General features: G+C 38.6%; 2 protein-coding genes across 3 annotated transcripts; both read right to left on the reverse strand.

Moving 5' to 3' along the window:
- Positions 1-454: 454 nt before the first annotated feature.
- LOC103279549 (vomeronasal type-2 receptor 26) lies at positions 455-11,882 on the reverse strand. 2 transcript variants are annotated; one of them, XM_008115347.3, is made up of 7 exons: positions 10,450-11,882; positions 7,590-9,175; positions 6,615-6,792; positions 4,735-5,595; positions 4,201-4,428; positions 2,784-2,910; positions 455-1,687 (listed from the first exon to the last, which is right to left on the reverse strand). In XM_008115347.3, the coding sequence occupies exons 2-7, from the start codon at positions 7,805-7,807 to the stop codon at positions 786-788; spliced, it is 2,514 nt and encodes an 837-aa protein (XP_008113554.2). In that variant the 5' UTR covers positions 7,808-9,175; positions 10,450-11,882; the 3' UTR covers positions 455-785. The 2 variants fall into 2 exon arrangements, with proteins under 2 accessions (XP_008113554.2, XP_062840723.1); XM_062984653.1 differs by having other exon boundaries at positions 9,028-9,175; positions 10,450-11,880.
- Positions 11,883-15,155: 3,273 nt separating this feature from the next.
- Positions 15,156-16,698, reverse strand: LOC103279550 (vomeronasal type-2 receptor 26). Its single transcript, XM_008115349.3, has one exon. It carries the CDS (start codon positions 16,696-16,698, stop codon positions 15,799-15,801), a length of 900 nt encoding a protein of 299 aa, XP_008113556.2. The 3' UTR covers positions 15,156-15,798.
- Between the last annotated feature and the right edge of the window lie 6,089 nt (positions 16,699-22,787).

Genomic DNA, 22,787 nt, shown 5'->3' on the forward strand with positions numbered 1-22,787 from the left:
AAGAGTGAGGAACACATCATTTCCCAGATAATAATATAATAATTATTTAAAACCCGCACCTATCTCCCTGGGGGGACACAGGGCAGTTTCCAACAAAGGATGGCAAATATTTAATGTCATAAAACAATACAAAATGAACAAATAGCCCCATGAATAAAACATTTATAGCAAATTATAACAACTACTCACAAAGTTTAAATAATTAAATAAAACATATAAATCTATTAAACCTACAAAGGAACAAAACTAACAAGTTTAAAAACAATTTTAAAAAGTTAAAATAACTATTGTTATCTAATTTATAAACTATTGTTTATATAATTTATTTGTTGTTGTTGTTGTTGTTGTTGTACCTCTTCCATCTACTTTCTCCTTCTCTCCTTCCCTTTCTCTTTCTTCTCCCCATCCTCCTCCAAGTCTACTATGTGCATTGGGTCAAATAAACCTCCCTACATGTTGATAACACAGTCATTTTATTTTTGTATGGCACTGCCATATGTAACTGAAAACACATGCACATTGCATAGCACAAATCATTTTAAAATGCAGAAACATACACAAAATTGTAGGAAAATATGATCAAAGTCTGATACAGACCAAGGAAACACTAAGCTTTGCAATTAGTATCAGACAGCTTAAGATGACATTTTATTGATTCACGTATTTATTCTTTCAGTTACATCAAATATTTCCAAGGAATTGGTCATCACTGAGTAAAATCACATTGGTTACAGTGGGACATATTTGAAACCTATGTGAAAGAGGGCTATATGGTGTTGTATTTGTTAATTTCTTCGTCTCATCAACTGCCCCCTCTTGTTCAGCTCTGGCCTTAAGATAATAATAAAGCATTTAGGGGAAAAGATGCAGAATAGTAGACTTCCTCCAGAAGCTAAGATGGAGAAGATCTCCACAGCAACCATGTATTTCCCCTTGATGCTTAAATACGTTGGAACAAAAGACAACCAAACACTGCAAAAAACCAACATGCTGAAGGTGATGAATTTGGCTTCATTATAGCTGTCGGGCAACTTTCTGGCTAAGAAAGCCACAGTGAAGCTGATGAGGGCTAGCGAGCCCATAAAGCCCAGGACACTGTAGAACATCACAGATGAGCCTTCATTGCATTCTAGCACAATTTCTTCAGGCATGGATTGTGTGTTAAAATCTGGGAATGGGGGAGAGGTGGCCAGCCATAGAATGCAAATGGCAGCTTGGACGAGGACGCAAGAAAGAACAATGGAGGTGGAAAATTGTTTTCCCATCCATTTCCTTGTCCGAGATTCTGGCTTAGTCGCCATGAAAGCTAGAATAACAATGGTTGTTTTGGACAGTATACACGCAACTGCCAAAGAAAACATTAAGGCAAAAGCAACTTGTTGAAAAAGACATGATATCTTGCTGGGTTGGCCAATGAACAGAAAAGCGCAAAGGAATGAAAGGAGGAGACTAGTAAGCAGAGTAAAAGTCAGGTTTGAGTTGTTGGCTCTGACGATGGGAGTAGTTCTGTGCTTAATGAAGATCCCAAGCACCAAAGCAGTGATGAAAGAGAAGGAGGCTGCAATGGTGGCCAAACTAATCCCCAAAGGTTCTTCAAAAGATAAGAAGCTTATGGCTTTAGGAATGCATGAGTCCTGACCATGGCTGGGATGCTGATCCTCTGGACATGGTATGCAGTCATCCATGTCTGGAAAAGAAAACACAGTTCTCCTTACAAATGTAGCAAAATAGCCAACAAAGAAGTTACTGTAGCATTCAACAACGGAAAAGTCCTGAATCAGGTTGCACCTATTCTGCAGTTTGAAACTCCACTGTATGTCAATGTAGATGGGACCTTAGTTAAGACAACATGAAAAAAGACATCTGGGTCTGTGCTCTTCAAATATTATGGAGCAGGTCTGTATAGCCAACTCTCAAGAAGGAGCTACTGCCATTGGGAATGGAAGTGCTTTATTTGAGAACACATTTTCCCCCAAAAAGCTTATCCATCAGTGAAGCCAATCTCCTGTAATATTTCAAGAAATCTTTCAACTCCCTGTCTTTCTTTAACTTTAAGAGTGATTAATATAACATATAATTGCAGTACACTTTCTGTACCCCTAGGCCTTATGCCTATGGTTTTACCTACCTGCAGCCAACAAAGTATGTCTTCTCTAGGAATTTTATAAGTCCTCCAGGCAATTCCATAGTACATTTCTTCTGGACATTACTAAAGAGTTGCTCTAAAGTAGTGGTTCTCAACCTATGGGTCCTCAGATGTTTTGGCCTTCAACTGCCAGAAATCCTAACAGCTGGTAAACTGGGTGAGATTTCTGGAAGTTATAGTCCAAAACACCTGGGGACCCACAGGTTGAGAACTACTGATCTAGAGGACCCAGGATACCTCTCTAGGATTTTTGTAGGTCCTCCAGGGCACCTTTCAGGTATCTTCTGACTGAAATTATTCATTTCAATGGGGTTCTCTGTTATTCACAGTTTCCTGTTTCTGTGAGCAGTACACACACACACACACACACACACACACACACACACACACACAGCCAATTGGCATATGGATGTTACCAGGCCTGTAGCAAGAGGGGGGGGGGTTAGGGGTTCAAATTCCCCCCCCCCCCGGAATTTTCAAAACCCCTCCCCAAAAATTTTTCTGGCTACGGCCCTGAATGTTACTATAATACCATAATTTGGCTGCTATAATTAATATCTATACAATCTGATCTTCATGTTCATATTTTGGGTCCCATCCAATAGAACTGTTCCACTCTGTACAATTTATATCTTACCAGTCTGGTTTGAAATCTTCCCTTCTGGGCATGGAAGACAATCATAGCAGCAAAATGACTTCCCTTCCACTTTTATCTTACTGTAACCTGCATGGCAATTGTCACTACACAAAGAAAGAGGCCATTCCTGTCAATAAATGAAAGCGGTATGTTTTAAAATTGAGACACAAGATTTTGAGAGTTTGCATTTTCTACTTTGAGTCCAATAAAAAACAGATTTGTGCCTGAAATGCAGAAGATAATAGTCAAGAAATTTAAGTATGTGCTACATTTATTTCTGAAGTTTTTCTGAATATGGAAGTATGTATGAGCAGTTGCAAGGTTGCAGAGAGCAGTTGCAAGATTCACTCCCCACACAAGGCACACACTTATGGCTGCAAAGGCTGATCTGTCTATCACCATGCCCTCAATCCACCAATTCTGGGTGGATGTTTCACTTAAGCTACAAAAAGGCATCTATATCTAGCTCTCGCATCAATAGACCTTACGATTTCATCAGACGGGTCTTCTGCAATGTCATAGGATGCTTTCCCCGTTGATTCACCGAGCCCTGCACCACCCATCAGATGACGCAGGCTCATTTCCAGCAGGGCTCTCAGGCTCAACTGGGGTGCAAGTATCCTACAACACTGCGGCCAGAACACAGCAGGCTTCCCGTGTTCCATTGAAAACCACAGGACCAGTGCAATGAGAAGCCATGAGGTGACGCTTCCCCATGTATGATGGGGAACCATCACTGTTGGCAAGGCAGGGTGCCTGGATTGCCCAGCTGCCCCACTAATTCGCCAGGACCTCCTCAATGTAATAACATCCTTAAAGTTGACCAAACACATTAAGAACATCTACTCTAAAAACCAACCTCTACATTCCCATCAATGTGACTAAATTAATCTACTGAACGTTCTGTGAAGCCTAAGTCAAAATGTATGAAAGAGGGAGGAAGAGAAGGAAGAAGGTATTGTTACCCTATCTGATAATACAATATTTCATGGTGGTGTGCAAATGAAATCAGGATAAGCAAGTTAAAACTATATAAATCAAGAAGGGCAATTCAAATGGACCAAAGCATATGCATGGGCATTTTGAAAACAATCTGGTTACTGAGTGAACAGTCACAAAGCCAGCATTGTTGCAAACTGGACCTCCAAGGAGAAGATATTTGACAACTTGGCTGAGAAGGCCCTCTTGTATATACTCATACAAAACAGTGACTCCACTGGTGAGCCTTGTAAGAGGGCTCCGAAGGCCAAAAGTAAAACTTTATTACAAATGGCTGCCTCAGTAGTTCTGCAGAGAAGCTTAAGCAGCGAGCCCTCATTAAAATGGCTGCTACTCTTCTGCTCCACCTCAAACACCCCAAATGGTGAGTGAGCCACATAATGATCCCTACACACCCTAAAATGTGAGCAGCAAATACCTGATTAACCATGTTGGGCCAGGTGATGTCACCTGCAGAAATGCTTAGCATCGTATCTCGGGGAGCCTTGGGGTCTACTTTGCCAACTTTGACTTGAAGAAATGACTGGTTCGGGAATGTGACCCAGCTGATAATGTCAAAATTAGCTTCTATTTGTCCATTCTGATCAAAGGATATCTTTTCACTAGCACTGTTGTTAAATGAGACACTTCTTAGGAAGTGGTGGAGCTAAACGGAAGAGAAAAAAGGTAATTAATTTTATTATTATTCAAGTTAATTCAAAATTACAGAGATTCTAAAGCAAACCTATCACAGATGTATATAACTACGTTATTCCGTAGCATCTATTTGGCCACTGTGGAACTGAGATACTAAATCAGATAGGACATAAGTCCTTTATGATTTTTCTCATGACAAAAAAGGAGTGAAAACTCTATATCTACATGGGAATGTTGTGGCAGACAGCATTTATATAACTCTCATTCTACATAGAGATATAATGCATTATCCTGCATTAATGCATTCAAGGCTTACCTGCCATGATTGTAAATCCAGAAGCACTCTTTTCCCTCCATCTGCCATTCCTCTGTGTTTCAGTTTGGATGAAACCATGGCTTGCAACGCATGTGCCACGGCATAGACAGCATTGTAGACACTGTAGCTCTGGCCTGTCATGCTCATTTCAAAAACAGACCCAGGAAGGGTTTCCAGTCTCTCCTCCCCACTGCAGGTCTTACCATCTTCCTGATTTAATACAGTTTTAGGGAAAGAACATTCAAATACCAGTTCCCAAAAGATCCTAATGAAGCCATCTCCTTTTTCAGAAAGAGGATTTCTTGTCTGGATAAATTCCCGGAATCCTGACACCTCCTTTGAGGGAACTGCAAAAGATATTGCACCATGGAGGAAGTCTATGTTCCAAATTCTTTGAAAGGGAAGGGATGCAAATTCCATCTCGGCTGTCAAAATCCAGATTGTCCCATTTCTCAATACTGAAATGTCGTAAAATTCTGAAAGCAAAGGAAGTGCTCTTAAAAATACCATGATCTGATTTTGTCCATGTAAGAGGATAACATTAGCAGTGCTCTCCGTTATAATATTATATGTTTGAAACCACTCAGTTAGCATTTCATCAGCATTCGTGGAAAACTTTTCTTTGGGCAGTGCCTCTATGAAATCAAAACAGATACCTTCATGAGTAAACATGGGTACTATGCTCTGTATAAAACTCTCTCCGCTCTCATTACTTAGATAAAATAGACCAATCCAGGTCCAGCTGAAATGTAAGAGCAACTGGAGAATGCCCATAGTTTGCTTGTCCTCATTTGGAAACATGTGTTGAAAAAAAGCCGCTTGCATGTTGTCGTTCAACACTGGAGAAGAACCATATATAAACTAGAGAAATAAAGAAACAAAGCAAATAAATATATTCCTAAAATACTTTTTGTGCCTATTTCATAGGTCCCAAACTGCAATTTTGACACTGTTGCCTCTGCCATAAACATTCTTGTATTCTATTCCATTTCATCAGTCCAGACTTCACAGAAACTTAGTTTTGGCTGAGCTAAACCAGTTAGTCAGAAAAATAATACTGGATTTCTTTATGTCTTTTTATATTAAACACATTTACACTCCCACCTCTTTGGGGAAAGATGTGAAACATTAGACATTTGTTTCTAAACATCTGATATTTATAATTCCCATTTGCATTGAGTATTAATATTAGTAATCTAAGTGAACACATATGGTATACCTAGTTTCTATGTATATAATGCTTGCCATGTTTGAATGTATATCATGTTTAAAAACAGGAGACGGTCACAAAAATCATGCTTTCAGATTCACTGCTTGATCAGAAATATGTATATCCTCATGTATGAGTCTAGAAATTATAGTCCAAACATCAATTTTAAAAAAAACAGAATCCTTGTTCAGAAGTACTATACTCATGTATACATTTAGAAATTTTAGTCAAAAAATCAAACTAAAACTTGGGTCAACTTGTCCATGAGTCAGCATAAATTCTACTTATACCTTAACTCTTATCAAAAACAGAATCATCCTATTCTCTGAGTAGATTGGGTAAAGACAAGAGCTTATTCCATTCTGGGAGAAACTAAAAGAAGCACCAATACCTTCTGCTCTTTCCATCATGGCACCAACTTATGTCTATATTATTCTTTGTGTGTATCTGGTGCCATCCACCATCCACTAAGCTAGGATCACATGTTCATCTGGCTAAAATATAATGTTTCTTTTGGTTAATTCATGTTTTTGCTGTAAGCATTTTGCATGGTTGCCTCTTTAGTTATTTCTATGCATGTTTCTAGATTGAACTGTACAGATTGATCTAAAGGGAAAATAAAATATGAATAATTTGTTGGTTTCCTTTGTATTTCATGAGCATAACTTGCCTGTGGAATCTTGTAAATGGAAATAATTGTTGCCATAAACTGACAAATATGAGAGCTAGGTCCTGCAATGACAGATACTGCCTTGTCCTGGTAGTCACACTTGTAGTTAGGGATGAATCTACCATGTGTAGAGAGAAGCTCCATTGATGCAAGATAGGTCCAGCTTGCCATGAAATAGCTGTTGGAGACATAAATGCCCAGGCTGGTATTAGGTAAAATCCATGGATTTCCATTTATCTCATTGATAGCAAATGCCATGGCCAGGATATGCTGGTAGTTCTGGGTAAACATTCTGCAAGGAAAGTAGAAATAGAAACCCATGCCACAGTGCTTCCATTTCAGAATCTGAAACCTGATACATTTATTTTTCTGTTTATATGTCATTCATTTGTTTAATTCTGATTGATACGTTCCCCCAATATAATCATTCCTAAATAAAAGTAATATAGAAAAAAAAATCAGCGTATCTTGTTAATAACATTGCACAAAATAGAGTACATAACTCAGGGAAACATGAATTATCACTTGCAGTTTCTCCTGAACTTAACATTTCACAGTAAACAGCATGTTATGAGTAACACATACATATTATTCCTTGCCTGGAAAATGCTTTGCTCTGTGTAAAAAAACCACTTGTTAATTTTGCACAGAATATGCTCTTAGTTGCGAATATGCTTTGAACAACTGCAGCAAGAAGAGTATTGCTCAAATTGGGTATTACATCTTCCAAGAAGAAAATGAATCAAGAATTCCATCTCTAGTCATAATAACGACAAGAAAAACTATTACAACAAAAATCTCTACTACAACTACAATTACTACTACTATATGTCCAAGAAGTGGCTGAGTCCTTTCCTGTCAGTCTTTCTCAGTCCCAACAACGTTGCAGCCCATCAACCTAGCATGCCTATCTATATTATTGTATCTATCTAGCCTGAAACATGATTTATATAAGAATATTAAATATTAACTCACACGATATCATCAACCAGTTCTTCAGAGGGATGTCTTTTGAATGTTATCAGGTCGGAGAACATGTAGAGCTGAGAAATAATCCCACCAACGAGGAGATCTCCAGAATGATAATACTTGTACTTAATGGGAAGTGGCCTACCAATGACACATTTAGCAACAGAAGTAAGGCTCACCGGTTTAGACAGTGCCACTAACACCAGGGCTATGAATGGTACCATCTTGTACTAAAATGCACTAGACATGAATGCACGCTTCCAACATGGCTATTAAAATGTTACAGGTAATGACAGCCTGGCAAGTACGCTATGCATTCATGTACAGGATCAGACTAAGGGATGTCTGCTAATCTCTAACCCAGCTCTTAACAACATGGAGACTATTAATAGCATTCTTTGCCATTCTTTTGCCATGTTTGTTAGACTTCCTCAGGGATTTGAGAATGCGCAGAATCAATCATGGTTATTTTGATAATTGCAGGGCAGGTAAAGATGCATTGTTATTAATTCTCCATGTTATTTCAAAAGAAAGCATATGGCATTGAATCCATACGAAGTAATACTTAGAATTGTCTCTCTAAAATAGCTGAGAATTATGTTTGTAATTGTTAATCTTTGTATCATTCATTTCCATGGGATTCATTTGGGAGTTCTCTGGGCTCATCTCTTGAAGGAAAGAATTGCTAGTCCCAACAAGAGTAAATAACACTGTTGTTTACTAAGGAAGTTCTTGTTGTTTCAGTTATTTCATTGTAGTTAGGACTGCTATTGACTTTATGCTGAAACAAATCTTTAGGGTTATTCCAGACCAGGTGCCTTCAATACACTGACCTCAATCGAGACATGAGATACTTGAATCCAACTTTAACATTTTACAGGGAATATTTGCGTTATTAAAAACTGTTTAATTGTTAAATCATCCTTTCTACTTGCAAGTAAATACTTATATGTTCTTCTCAAGTAAGAAATGGAAAGTCAGAATGCCCAAAACATCTTGTGGCCCACTGCATTTGCACAAAATTGAACATACAGTAGTGGGCATCATGGGTCCTGTCTGACCATATTCTCAAGCTGCACACAATCCATCACACAATGTGCTGATGGTTTTCAGCACATTGTGCCCAGATCTAGAAGCAGCAGGAAGGGGAGATTATTTTTCTGTTTCCCAACAATGTGTTAGTTTCATGGATGGCACCTCATCAAATTCTGCACCATGGAAGACCATTCTCAAACCACTATGCATTCATTCTCACAATATAAGATGACAACGTTGGCAGTGCTTCTTGCAATAATCCCATGTATTTCATAATACTTCAACACGAGATTCTCAATGTTAGTGGAGAAAGACTCTCGAGGTAATTCTTTTATAAAATCAAAGCAGATACCTTTCTGATGGAACATGGGAAGTATGTCATGTACAAATTTTTCACCACTGTATTTACCTATATAAACCACTCCAACCCAAGTCCACTTAAAATTCAAGAGTAAATGGAGAATGCCCTCATTCTGATGGTACTCATTGGGGAACATCTGGTGGAGTGAAGCAGCTTGGGCATTATTATTCATCACAAGAGCAGATCCATATATGATCTTCAGAAAGAAAAGCAAAAACAGAAATGGAATAATGGATTTCCATTATAAAATGCTCATATATTTATTTCACAGTGTACATGCGTTATTACCATAGACAAACAGTACCATTTCCACCCAGATATCAATAAATGTTGCATGGTCAGCCAAAGCAATATCCCTGGCCAAATTCTTGAAGGAAATTGCACTTTCTCCCATTATTATACAATATGATTTTCAATCAAATATTTTATTTTCCAGTATTGGCTAGGGGACAAGATCTTTCCTTCCATATATACAAATCCTTCAAGAACCCTTTGCTAAAGCCTTACAAACAAAATACAGTTTGAACATTCCTTATTCAGAATTCTAAACTCTGATATACCACAAAATCTGAAATTGTCCCCATGAGTGGCTGAGATAGGGCCATCTTTGCTTCCTGGTGGTTCAGTGTACACAAGCTTTCTTTCATGCACAAAAGTATTTAAAGTATTTCTTACCATTATCTTCAGATAATATAAGGTGTATATGAAACATAACTTAATGCCATGTTTAGATTTGTGTCCCATCTACAAGATATCTCATTATACATTTAAATGCAAAAATGCATTTTCAAAATCCAAAATTCAAAACTCTTCTGGTTTCAAACATTACAGATAAGGGATACGCAATTCATAGATGCTTAAAACTGAAGAGCACACAATTTTCTTCACAAGAAACATGTTGCTGCCTCCCAACATATTCAAACATAAACATAACAATGCTGCATGAATTCCGCCAACCCATTCAAACTAGAATTGTTTCACTTTTAGCTTCATATTTATATTGATTTATGCATAAATATAGATATCATCTTTATGCATTATATTCTAACTGAGCAAGAAGGAATTATTGGTTTTCTGAGTCAGATATATTATTTTTCTGGGTTTTTTTTTTTTACCTTTCACCATACACTACCGGAGGCAACTCCACATTCTGCTTAATGATAGGAAAGAGCCTGGGAGACTCAATCAGATGTCAATTTGGCTCTGAACTTGATCTTGAAAAATTGAACAATTGAGACATAATTTCCCATTTTAAAAACCCAGAGGGTTTTCTTTTAGAGGAATAGAGGAACATCTCATGCATTGATTATTAAAACCCCAAACAAAGACCACTGCTTTATTGATATGCAGAATAACAGGTTTCCTGATTATTTCAACTGGTTTCTATCTTGAAACCATACAAAAGTGATCTAAACAATAAAGATGGAGTAAAGGATTCTTGGAGTCCAAAGTTTCATGAGTGCGTCTTACCTGTGGGACCTTGTAAAGGTTCAAAATGCTTGCCACGTACTGACAGAACTGGGGGTTAGGACCCACGATAACAGAAATGGTGTTGTCCTTGTCATCACACTTGTAATTTGGGATGAATCTGCCATGGGTGGAAAGAAGTTCCATCGAAGCTAGATAAATCCACCTTGCCATGAAATAGTTGTTGAAGACATGGATGCCCAGGGTGATATTAGGTAAGATGTGGGGATTTGCCTTGATCTCCTGCACAGCAAATGTCAAAGCCAGGATGTGCTGATAATTTTGACTAAAGAACCTATAAAGAGAATTAAATCATTAGTCACAAAGCATCTCTTTCAGAATATGAAATCTGCAACCGAATTAATATAGCCTGTGCTTGATATTGTAGAAAAATACTGAAGATGATAAAGACAATCAAGAAATGCATGTTGGGACCAAGACTTCTGTGAATAACAGCTGACTGGCAAGATGGATCTGAGAGCCACAAAACACAGAAACAGAACCTTATTCAAACACAGTTTCAAACACATATTGCTTTATTTGTATTGAAATTTAAATGATTATGCAACCTTTCTTTGTTTTGTTGCATTTAGGTACTAGACAAATGATTAACTAATCATTAAATGTAAGTTAAAATGAACAAGGGTAAAGCCAAAGATGGCATGACTGAGAGTAAGAAATGGAAATGTAACATCAATGAATGATAGTAGGAAAAAAGAGGAAATAATCAGGAATAGAGGGGGACACAGTATCTGTTATGCCACGAGGAGGCAGAATATCACCAGCTACCCAGTCTCTTTAAGATTCTAAAAGGGCGGAGCTTAGCCTTGGCTCCTGCCAGCCTGAAATGGCAGTTATTTTTGGTCAGTTAGATTTTGTCAGTTGGTGAGGCACTGAAGGAAGTGTAGGAAGCAAAAAGGATCACAGAAATGCACGTCACGTTGGAACTGTATTCAAATTAGATTAAAAAAACCATAGACTACAGCAATAGAGAAAGCCATGTCAACATTGCATTGAAGTCATCTTAAAGATACAAAGAATCCAGTCATAACAAGACTTTATACTCTGTGGCAATATCTAGCCAGAACTGCATAGACTTAAAGATTTCTTTCCTCACAAGAGACTTCATAGTGGCAACAAGAGGAAAAGAGATCAATTCTGTCTATTAATAAAATATTTTGTTTCACCAAATACAGTCTCCAATCTGTCCTTCGTGCTATGGTTCCTTCCAGTTCATTTAGTTAAGCATGGAGGCAGAACAGTGAATTTCTTTTCCTTTAGCTTCCCAAGCAACAGTGAATTTCTTTTCTTCAAGCTTCCTGAATAAAAGTGAATTTCTTTCCTTTGACCTTCCCAAGTAAAAGTGAATTTCTTTTCTTTTAACTTCCCAAGTAGAAGTAGATTTCTTTCTTTTGACCTTCCTGAGGAGAAGTGAAATCTATCTCAGAAGGAGAAGCAGTTCAGCAGTCATTTTGACTGTAGAGAGAGCACAGTCACTAGAGGGCGCCATTTTGAAGGAACCTGAGGGAAGCCTTTTCTGAGGAAAATGTGGCTTTCGGGGCCACAATAGTTATTTTTAAGTGTAAGTAAAAAGCTTTAAGTCTCAGTAAAAGGACTGAGAATTTTAAAAGTTAGTGATCACTTTATTTTAAGGGGCTATTAGTAACGGACAGCAACAGGACCTATAAAGACCTATAATCCAAAGTATCGGAGAATAGGCTATTCAGTCCTTTCTGTCCAAAAGCAGTTCAGTCTAATATAAATAAAGTGACACAAATTTCAGAAGACTTAAAGATGTCTGCTTCTTCCTCACAAAAGGGCAGCAGAGTGACCGAACCAACATCAAAAATGATGGCCTTCTGGCTAAATAAGCTAGATTCTTTGAAACCTAAATATCACAAGTCATGGCAGAGGATTTTAGATCTGAGTCAAGCAAGCTATTGCTTCAGGCAGCAGAAAGATATATTAGGTTGTAAGGAAAGATTACAACACCATTATTGTGAGTGGATAACATATTCAAATAACATGATCTCTTTTCTTGAGCTTATTAAAACATCAGAATCTTTAAGTAATAAGGAAGAAATGTTATTGGAAAGAGAGCAAAGAGACATACAATTTGATACCATCATGAATGATTTATCTAACAAAATATTAGGTCAGGCAGAAGAAGACCCTGTCTCCCTTATGGAAACCGTTGATGAAGAACAAGTGCAACATATGTTTAGTAAAGACACAGATACAAAGTCAAACAGGTCTCTGTGTACATTAGCAGGCAAATCAAGATCGTCTCACACATCCCATAGAACAGAAAGAATGAGGGGGACTTCTGTTCATAGTGGTGAGCACCCTTTGGGTTCGTTCTCTTAGCCACATACACATCCACCTAACCGTAGTTTTGTCTAGCCCACATTTTACTAGTTTGTTTGCCAGAAGGTTGTGGGGGACTTTGTCGAAGGCCTTACTGAAATCCAGGTAGGCTACATCCACAGCGTTCCCTGTATCAACCCAACTCGTAACTCTATCGAAAAAAGAGAAAAAAGAGATCAGATTAGTCTCTACCTAACTGTGAGCCTACAGAGATTCCAGCAGATTGGGGCAGGCATTGTTCCTTGTGGCTCAGTGCCTCAGCCTGCGTATCTTTGCCTTCATGGTCTACTCCACTTTGAGAAATTGCTATCCATTGAGGAAGTATGGGTTAGTTTACTTATGTGCTTTTTATTCCTGGTATTGTATACTTTGCTTCAAGAAGAGAGAGAGGGAAAGAGAGAGCAAGAGAGGGAAGAAGGGAGACTGGAATTACAGTATGGAAAAATGATGCTGTTTTGCTTTGCTGTAGACTGGTCAACACACATTTTGTTGCCTCAAATGCGCTTCCTTGCCACAATAGCTGAATGGAACTAAGCACTGTCTATATCTGAACATTTTATATATGACTTGTTATTTATAAAGTACGTTTTCTTATTTAAAGACACATAAGAAAACATTGGGGTCATTTTTGGGGGGCTAGATCGGATTAGGAGCCTCTGGTGGCTCAGTGTGTTAAAGTGCTGAGCTGCTGAACTTGCAGACTGAAAGGTCACAGGTTTAAACCCGGGGAGCGGAGTGAGCGCCTGCTGTTAGCTCCAGCTTCTGCCAACCTAGCAGTTCGAAAACATGCAAATGTGAGTAGATCAATAGGTACTGCTCCGGCGGGAAGGTAACGGCGCTCCATGCAGTCATGCCGGCCACATGACCTTGGAGATGTCTACGGACAACGCTGGCTTTTCGGCTTAGAAATGGAGATGAGCACCAACCCCCAGAGTCGGACACGACTAACGTCAGTGGAAACCTTTACCTTTACCTTTTTTAGATCGGATTAATAGAGTTTCAATGCATTTCCATGGGGAAATTGCAGAATCATCCAGTCGAACTCCCTGCCAAACAGGAAAAGCGCAATCTATTCTCCTGACAGTGAAGTATTCCCAATATTTGATCATTGGACATCACTAGCAGATCAGACTTGAATCTTCATTGCAAGTTTTTTCCTTCCCTGCATCACTCTCTACAAACATCAAAGGCAGTTCAAACCATCAAAAATGCAGCACTGTTTCTGGTGATTGCTTGTGGGTCTCCATCTCCCTAGCATGGCTCTCTGTCTCCGCAGCATGTAGAAATGGACGTATTTCAAATCTGGGCAAAATTGATTTGATTCCATTGCATGCATGTAGAAACCCCTCAAAATAGGTATCTGACCATGGAATAGGAAGTGGTGGACCCCCCCCCCCCAAAAAAAAAAAAATGAAATAAAGAGACTACACAACATTTATGGGTTGAACTATGGGCAAGTTTTATTAAATGTTACCTAGTTAAACATCGTAGCTGTAGATATTTCCAAAGAGTGGTATGAACTTGGTGGAATTAAGCCAAGGTAATGGCCTTGCCCAGCCCACCCCTCGGTTAATTAGGGCAAAACACCTGGGTCCCCTGCTGAACTAACCCAGGCAACCTTTAAGGGAAATGTGATGAAGAAGTCTACCCCAAGGAATTATTGAGGTCAGACTCTCCCCATTCCTAGGCCATTTCTGTTCACCCTCACCTCGGATAATTGAACCACAGGTGAGGGTTTCCATTCATAGCCTACACCCAAAAACAGGTGCCTTGGGTGTACACCAAATTGTAAAATCCCTTGTTTTCTATTATGGCCTATTTAAGATAGCATCATCTCAATTAGTCCTCAGTGAATATTATAGGGTAGGCAGAAAACCCCCCTAAAACATAGGGGGGAAATTCCTACCTGGCTCCAGGAGAAAGCCAATTAATTATACTGTTAATGGGCGGGAGGGTGGGTCAGCCTCTAGATGCCGAATGAGTTTAATGGGGCAGACTGCTATCCATACAACTCCACACACACACAAACACACACACACACAGAAACTTTCTATTTGTCTCTACTTTGGTGGAGGAGGCAAACCACTTCCCACCCCCAGCTTTGCGCAGGAGAGAAATTAATCCCCCCCCTCCAAGGTCTGACGAGAACCTGGATTTTATGAACACTAAAGCAATATGCATTTTATAAACACCTAAGTAATATGCATTGAATTGTGCATGAACATTTACCTGGTTAAATTGCCTGGGCCACATTATAGCATTCTCATAAATGGTAAGCACTTTGTCTGAATGTAATTCCAATTAATAATTTCAAAAGCGACAGTCACCAAGTATGGGTGAAGCTGAAAGAAAATGAATAAGGATACGCAAAAATGATTGAGGATATACTGTGAACATTCATTGGTGGTGATGTCTTTCAAAAGAGGACTATCTAATGCAACTATGGGAGATTTCACCCTTATAGGCCATCATCCAGTTTTATTTATAAAGCTTCTTCAGTCTTTTGATCAATCCAGAGTTTACTACATTGGCTGCTTAATCAACAGAAAATAATATTCTGGAGTGGCCCCAGTGCTGGCCATATATTTGTGCCCAACTCACAGCAATGGCAAGGCAGTTTATATGGTTGGGGGGGCCTGTAGTTTTGTTGTTTTGTTGGTCACCGTGATGCCATCACACATTTATATATATAGATGACACTGCCATATATAACTGAAAACACATGCACATTGCATAGCACAAATCATTTTAAAATGCAGAAACATACACAAAATTGTAGGAAAATATGATCAAAGTCTGATACAGACCAAGGAAACACTAAGCTTTGCAATTAGTATCAGACAGCTTAAGATAACATTTTATTGATTCACGTATTTATTCCTTCAGTCACATCAAATATTTCCAAGTAATTGGTCGTCACTGAGTAAAATCACATTGGTTACAGTGGGACATATTTGAAACCTATGTGAAACCTATGTGTATTTGTTAATTTCTTCGTCTCATCAACTGCCCCCTCTTGTTCAGCTCTGGCCTTAAGATAATAATAAAGCATTTAGGGGAAAAGATGCAGAATAGTAGACTTCCTCCAGAAGCTAAGATGGAGAAGATCTCCACAGCAACCATGTATTTCCCCTTGATGCTTAAATACGTTGGAACAAAAGACAACCAAACACTGCAAAAAACCAACATGCTGAAGGTGATGAATTTGGCTTCATTATAGCTGTCGGGCAACTTTCTGGCTAAGAAAGCCACAGTGAAGCTGATGAGGGCTAGCGAGCCCATAAAGCCCAGGACACTGTAGAACATCACAGATGAGCCTTCATTGCATTCTAGCACAATTTCTTCAGGCATGGATTGTGTGTTAAAATCTGGGAATGGGGGAGAGGTGGCCAGCCATAGAATGCAAATGGCAGCTTGGACGAGGAAGCAAGAAAGAACAATGGAGGTGGAAAATTGTTTTCCCATCCATTTCCTTGTCCGAGATTCTGGCTTAGTCGCCATGAAAGCTAGAATAACAATGGTTGTTTTGGACAGTATACACGCAACTGCCAAAGAAGACATTAAGGCAAAAGCAACTTGTTGAAAAAGACATGACATCTTGCTGGGTTGGCCAATGAACAGAAAAGCGCAAAGGAATGAAAGGAGGAGACTAGTAAGCAGAGTAAAAGTCAGGTTTGAGTTGTTGGCTCTGACGATGGGAGTAGTTCTGTGCTTAATGAAGATCCCAAGCACCAAAGCAGTGATGAAAGAGAAGGAGGCTGCAATGGTGGCCAAACTAATCCCCAAAGGTTCTTCAAAAGATAAGAAGCTTATGGCTTTAGGAATGCATGAGTCCTGACCATGGCTGGGATGCTGATCCTCTGGACATTGTATGCAGTCATCCATGTCTGGAAAAGAAAACACAGTTCTCCTTACAAATGTAGCAAAATAGCCAACAAAGAGGTTACTGCAGCATTCAACAACGGAAAAGTCCTGAATCAGGTTGCACCTATACTGCAGTTTGAAACTCCACTGTATGTCAATGTAGATGGGACCTTAGTTAAGACAACATGAAAAAAGACATCTGGGTCTGTGCTCTTCAAATATTATGGAGCAGGTCTGTATAGCCAACTCTCAAGAAGGAGCTACTGCCATTGGGAATGGAAGTGCTTTATTTGAGAAAACATTTTCCCCCAAAAAGCTTATCCATCAGTGAAGCCAATCTCCTGTAATATTTCAAGAAATCTTTCAACTCCCTGTCTTTCTTTAACTTTAAGAGTGATTAATATAACATATAATTGCAGTACACTTTCTGTACCCCTAGGCCTTATGCCTATGGTTTTACCTACCTGCAGCCAACAAAGTATGTCTTCTCTAGGAATTTTATAAGTCCTCCAGGCAATTACATAGCACATTGCTTCTGGAAGTTCTTAAAAAGTTGCTCTAGAGCAGTGGTTCTCAACCTGTGGGTCCTTAGATGTTTTGACCAGTTTACCAGCTGTTGGGATTTCTGGGAGTTGAATGCCAAAACATCTGGAGACTCACAAGTCGAGAGCCACTGCTCTAGAGGACATAGGACACATCACTAGGAATTTTGTAGGTCCTCCAGGGCACTTCTCAGGTAGCTTCTGACTGAAATTACTCATTTCAATAGGATTCTCTATTATCTCCAGTTTCCTGTTTCTTGATCAGTACACACACACATTCAATTGGCATAGGGATGTTACTATAATATCATAATTTGGCTGCTATAATTAATGTCTATTCAATCTGATCTTCATGTTCATATTTTGGGTCCCATCCAATAGAACTGTTCCACTCTGTACCATGTATATCTTACCAGTCTGGTTTGAAATCTTCCCTTCTGGGCATGGAAGACAATCATAGCAGCAAAATGACTTCCCTTCCAACTTTATCTTACTGTAACCTGCATGGCACTTTTCACTACACAAAGAAAGAGGCCATTCCTGTCAATAAATGAAAGCGGTATATTTTAAAATTGGGACACAAGATTTTGAGAGTTTACATTTTCTACTTTGAGTCCAGTAATATAACAGATTTGTGCCTGAAATGCAGAAGATAGTAGTCAAGAAATTTAAGTATGTGCTACATTTATTTCTGAAGTTTTTCTGAATATGGAAGTATGTGGTGTGGAAAAATCTAAGGTTCGTTCCAGCTTTTCAGAGGTCATTTATACTTGCACAGAGTAGTTGCAAGGTTGCAGAGAGCAGTTGCAAGATTCCCTCCCCACACAAGGCACACACTTATGACTGCAAAGGCTGATCTGTCTGTTACCATGCCCTCAATCCACCAATTTTGGGTGGGTGTTTCAGTTAAGCTACAAAAAGACATCCTTATCTAGTTCTCGAATCAATAGACCTTACGATTTCATCAGACGGGTCTTCTGCAATGTCATAGGATGCTTTCCCCGTTGATTCACCGAGCCCTGCACCACCCATCAGATGACGCAGGCTCATTTCCAGCAGGGCTCTCAGGCTCAACTGGGGTGCAAGTATCCTACAACACTGCGGCCAGAACACAGCAGGCCTCCCGTGTTCCATTGAAAACCACAGGACCAGTGCAATGAGAAGCCATGAGGTGACGCTTTCCCATGTATGATGGGGAACCATCACTGTTGGCAAGGCAGGGTGCCTGGATTGCCCAGCTGCCCCACTAATTCGCCAGGACCTCCTCAATGTAATAATATCCTTAAAGTTGACCAAACACATTAAGAACATCTACTTTAAAAACCAGCCTCTACATTCCCATCAATGGGGCCGGCCTGTGGTGCAGCTGGTGAGCAGCTGCTGCAATAAATCACTCTGACCATGAGGTCATGAGTTCAAGGCCAGCCCGTGGTGGGGTGAGCACCCGTCAATTAAAAATACAATATAGCCAGCAAATGATGGGGAGATTTTGGAAGAGTTTACAAAATACTACAAACACCTTTATACAGAAGAGAAAATCGGGAAAGATCAGATTGCAGAATATTTAGGAAAATCAAAAATACAGAAGATAACTGACGACCAAAGAGAATTATTAAACAGAGAGATCTCAGAGCAAGAAATTAAAAAGGCCATAAAAGGGATGGATTCAAGTAAAGCACCAGGTCCGGATGGCTTCACCCCCGGATATTATAAAGCCATGATAGAGGAAATAACGCCACTCTTAAAGAAGATCATGAATCAGGCCCTACAACAAAAAGAAATCCCAGAATCATGGAATTCAGCAAATATGATTATGCTTCATAAAGTAAATACAGATGGGCAAGATATAAAAAATTACAGACCAATATCTCTGTTAAACACAGATTATAAAATTTTTACAAATGTTATGGCGAATCGATTAAAAGAATTTTTAAAACATTGGATATACGAAGATCAAACAGGCTTCTTACCAAATAGACACCTAAATCAAAATGTAAGAATAATTTTGGATCTTATAGAGTACTATGAAGCAAATCCACAAAAAGAAGTAGCATTTATAGCGTTGGATGCCAAAAAGGCATTCGACAACTTAAACTGGGACTTTTTTAAAATGGTATTACAGGAATTAGATTTTGGATACCAATTTCAGAACGCAATAGGGGCAATTTATAATAAACAATCAGCAAAAATCTCAATAAATGGACAATTATCAGGAAGCTTCAGTATTACCAAAGGAACAAGGCAAGGGTGTCCTTTATCACCCCTAATCTATATAATGGCTCTGGAGATTCTACTAAAGAACATAAGGGAAGATGACAACCTAAAAGGCACCACAATTGGAAAAAAAACATATAAAACAAGAGCGTATGCAGATGATCTTATTTGCATTGTGGAAGACCCTAAGACTAACATAAAGGAATGGATAAACAAGATAGAAGAGTACGGTAAAATAACAGGTCTGAAGATAAATAAGAAAAAGACAAAGATGTTGACAAAAAATATTTCCAAAAAAGATCAAGTAGAATTGGAAAAAACAGCAGATTTATAAATCTCTACAAAAATAAAATATTTGGGACTAGAAATTACAGCAAATAACTCACAATTAATGAGGAATAACTATTCGACAAAATGGAAAGAAATACAAAAAACTTTACAAAGCTGGAAAGGGCTCAATTTATCACTAATGGGCCATATTGCAGCAGTTAAAATGAATGTCCTCCTGAAACTCCTATTTTTATTCCAAAATCTCCCAATTATCAGAAATTTAAAAACCTTTAAAGAATGGAATAAGGATATCAGAAAATTTGTATGGCAAAATAAAAAGCCTAGAATCAAATATGTAAATATGACAGATATAAGACAAAGAGGCGGATTTGGGCTTCCGGATATAAGACTTTATTATGAAGCTTGTGGACTAATGTGGATTCGTGACTGGATGTCACTGAGGAAGGAGAGGTTGCTGACTTTAGAAGGACATGACCTCAGAACGGGTTGGCATTCGTATCTGTGGTACGGTAGGAAAAAGATCGAGAAAAATTTCGACAACCATTATGTAAGAGCATCTCTCTTAAAAATATGGGAAAGATATAAAGAAAAATTTTACACTAGAACTCCCATGTGGATTTCTCCACTAGAAGCGAGGCAGAGAAGGCTGCTGGGGTGGTCACAATGGCCAACGTACAAAGAGGTCCTTGTAAAAAAGAATAACGAATTTCAGTTAAAATCCCAAGAGGAACTGAGTCAAAAATATAAATTTATGTCATGGTTCCAATACTATCAATTAAAAGAACAATTTAACATAGCTAAGAAGAGTGGATTTAATGAAAAGGAAACGCTCTGGGAAAAAGTGATGAATCTGGAAAAGAAATTAATCACAAAGATATACAATAAATTACTAGAGTGGTCCACAGAGGCAGAGTTAGTTAAAAATTGTATGATAAAATGGGCCTTAAATATAGGAAAGACAATAAAACTGGAGAATTGGGAACTTATGTGGAACACAAAATTAAAATATACTTTTGCAATTGATTTAAAGGAGAACTGGTACAAAATGATGTACCGGTGGTACATGACACCACACAAATTAGGACTCATGTATAAAAGTACTCATAACAAATGTTGGAAATGTCATGAACAAGAAGGCCTGGTGGACGTGCAAGAGAGTAGTAAAGTATTGGAAAATGGTACATATAAGTTGTCAAGAGATCTTAAAAATTAAACTACCATTGAAACCCAAGTATTTTCTATTAAGCATGACCAATGAAATAGAGCAATTGGATAAAAACAAAGACATCCTACTCTTTCCTACTCATCCTACTCTCAAGAGGAGTGGCTTGAAAAACTAACTGAAATTATAGATATGGACAGACTTACATATTTACTGAAAAGAAATACTGGAAGATATATAAAGAATATAGACTGGAGACCGGTTATAGAATATATGAAAAAAAAAAGAAAAGAAAAAAAAAAGAAAAAAGAAAAAAGAAAAAAAAAGAAAGAAAGGATAGAAGTTTAACAACAGGTAGAAAGAAAAGGACAAAGTTAGAAAGCACCGGATCGAAGGAGAATGAAGGGGAAGGACGGAATAGAAGTAACAACCAAGCAACAAACAATAGATTGGATCTGTTGAATCTTTTCCAGTTGAATTGCAAAGAAGAAGAATGGAAGTGCAATCCCTATTTTTCCTGGCTTTCCCCCCTTCCCCTCTCCCCCTGTTTTTTTTTCATTTCCTTTTTCTATTTACCCCCCCCTCCTTTTACCTTCGATTTTATTGTACTGTTTTGTTTCAATAAAAACTAATTTAAAAAAAATACAATATAGCCCCTGCTCGTTGCTGACCTAGCAACCCGAAAGATAGTTGCATCTATCAAGTAGAAAATAAGGTACCACTTATAAAGTGGGGAGGCAAGTTTAACTAATTTACAACTTGGAATGAGGAAGTGCCATCAGAGTGGATGATGAAACAGCTGCTCCCCCCTGTGGCCAGAATCAAACATCTCCTCAGGAGAAGGTTAAATTGCCTCTGCGTCTGTCTGTCTGTCTGTCTCTGTCTCGGTTTCATGTGTTTATAGGCAATGAATGTTTTCCCTATGTGTATATAATGTGATCCACCCTGAGTCCCCTTCGGGGTGAGAAGGACGGAATATAAATACTGTAAATAAATAAATAAATAAATAAACAATGTGACTAAATTAATCTACTGAACGTTCTGTGAAGCCTAAGTCAAAATGTATAGAAAAGAGGGAGGAAGAGAAGGAAGAAGGTATTGTTACCCTATCTGATAATACAATATCTCATGGTGGTGTGCAAATAAAATCAGGATAAGCAAGTTAAAACTATATAAATCAAGAAGAGCAATTCAAACAGACCAAAACATATGCATGGGCATTTTTAATACAATTTGGTTATTGAGTGAACAGTCACGAAGCCAGTATTGTTGCAAACTGGACCTCCAAGGAGAAGATATTTGACAACTTGGCTGAGAAGACCCTCTTGCGTATACTCATACAATACAGTGACTCCACTGGTGAGCCTTGTAAGAGGGCTCCTAAGGCCAAAAGTAAAACTTTATTACAAACGGCTGCCTCAGTAATTCTGCAGAGAAGCTTAAGCAATGAGCCCTCATTAAAATGGCTGCTACTCTTCTGCTCCACCTCAAACACCCCAAATGGTGAGTGAGCCACATAATGATCCCTACACACCCTAAAATTGAGCAGCAAATACCTGATTAACCATGTTGGGCCAGGTGATGTCACCTGCAGAAATGCTTAGCATCGTATCTCGGGGAGCCTTGGGGTCTACTTTGCCAACTTTGACTTGAAGAAATGACTGGTTTGGGAATGTGATCCAGTTGATAATGTCAAAATTAGTTTCTATTTGCCCGTTCTGATCAAATGATATCTTTTCACCAGCACTGTTGTTAAATGAGACACTTCTCAGAAAGTGGTGGAGCTGAACGGAAGTGAAAAAAGGCAATTCGTTTTATTATTATTCAAGTTAATTCCTAATTACAGAGATTCTAAAGCAAACCTATCACAGGGAGGGTTTTTTTGTAAGATTTGTTCAGAG

This window comes from Anolis carolinensis, chromosome 6 (genome assembly GCF_035594765.1).
Source record: "Anolis carolinensis isolate JA03-04 chromosome 6, rAnoCar3.1.pri, whole genome shotgun sequence".
NCBI classification, from domain to species: Eukaryota; Metazoa; Chordata; class Lepidosauria; order Squamata; family Dactyloidae; genus Anolis; species Anolis carolinensis.

Bases quoted from the DNA above. Each gene is read 5' to 3' on its own strand.
- LOC103279549 (XM_008115347.3), bottom strand. From the start codon at position 7,807: ATGGTACCATTCATAGCCCTGGTGTTAGTGGCACTGTCTAAACCGGTG. The intron at 6,793-7,589 runs GTGAGTTAATAT...TGTCTCCAACAG, and splicing joins GAACTGGTTGATGATATCGT to CTATTTCATGGCAAGCTGGA. The intron at 5,596-6,614 runs GCAAGTTATGCT...TTATTTCTCTAG, and splicing joins CCATTTACAAGATTCCACAG to TTTATATATGGTTCTTCTCC.
- LOC103279550 (XM_008115349.3), bottom strand. From the start codon at position 16,698: ATGGATGACTGCATACAATGTCCAGAGGATCAGCATCCCAGCCATGGT.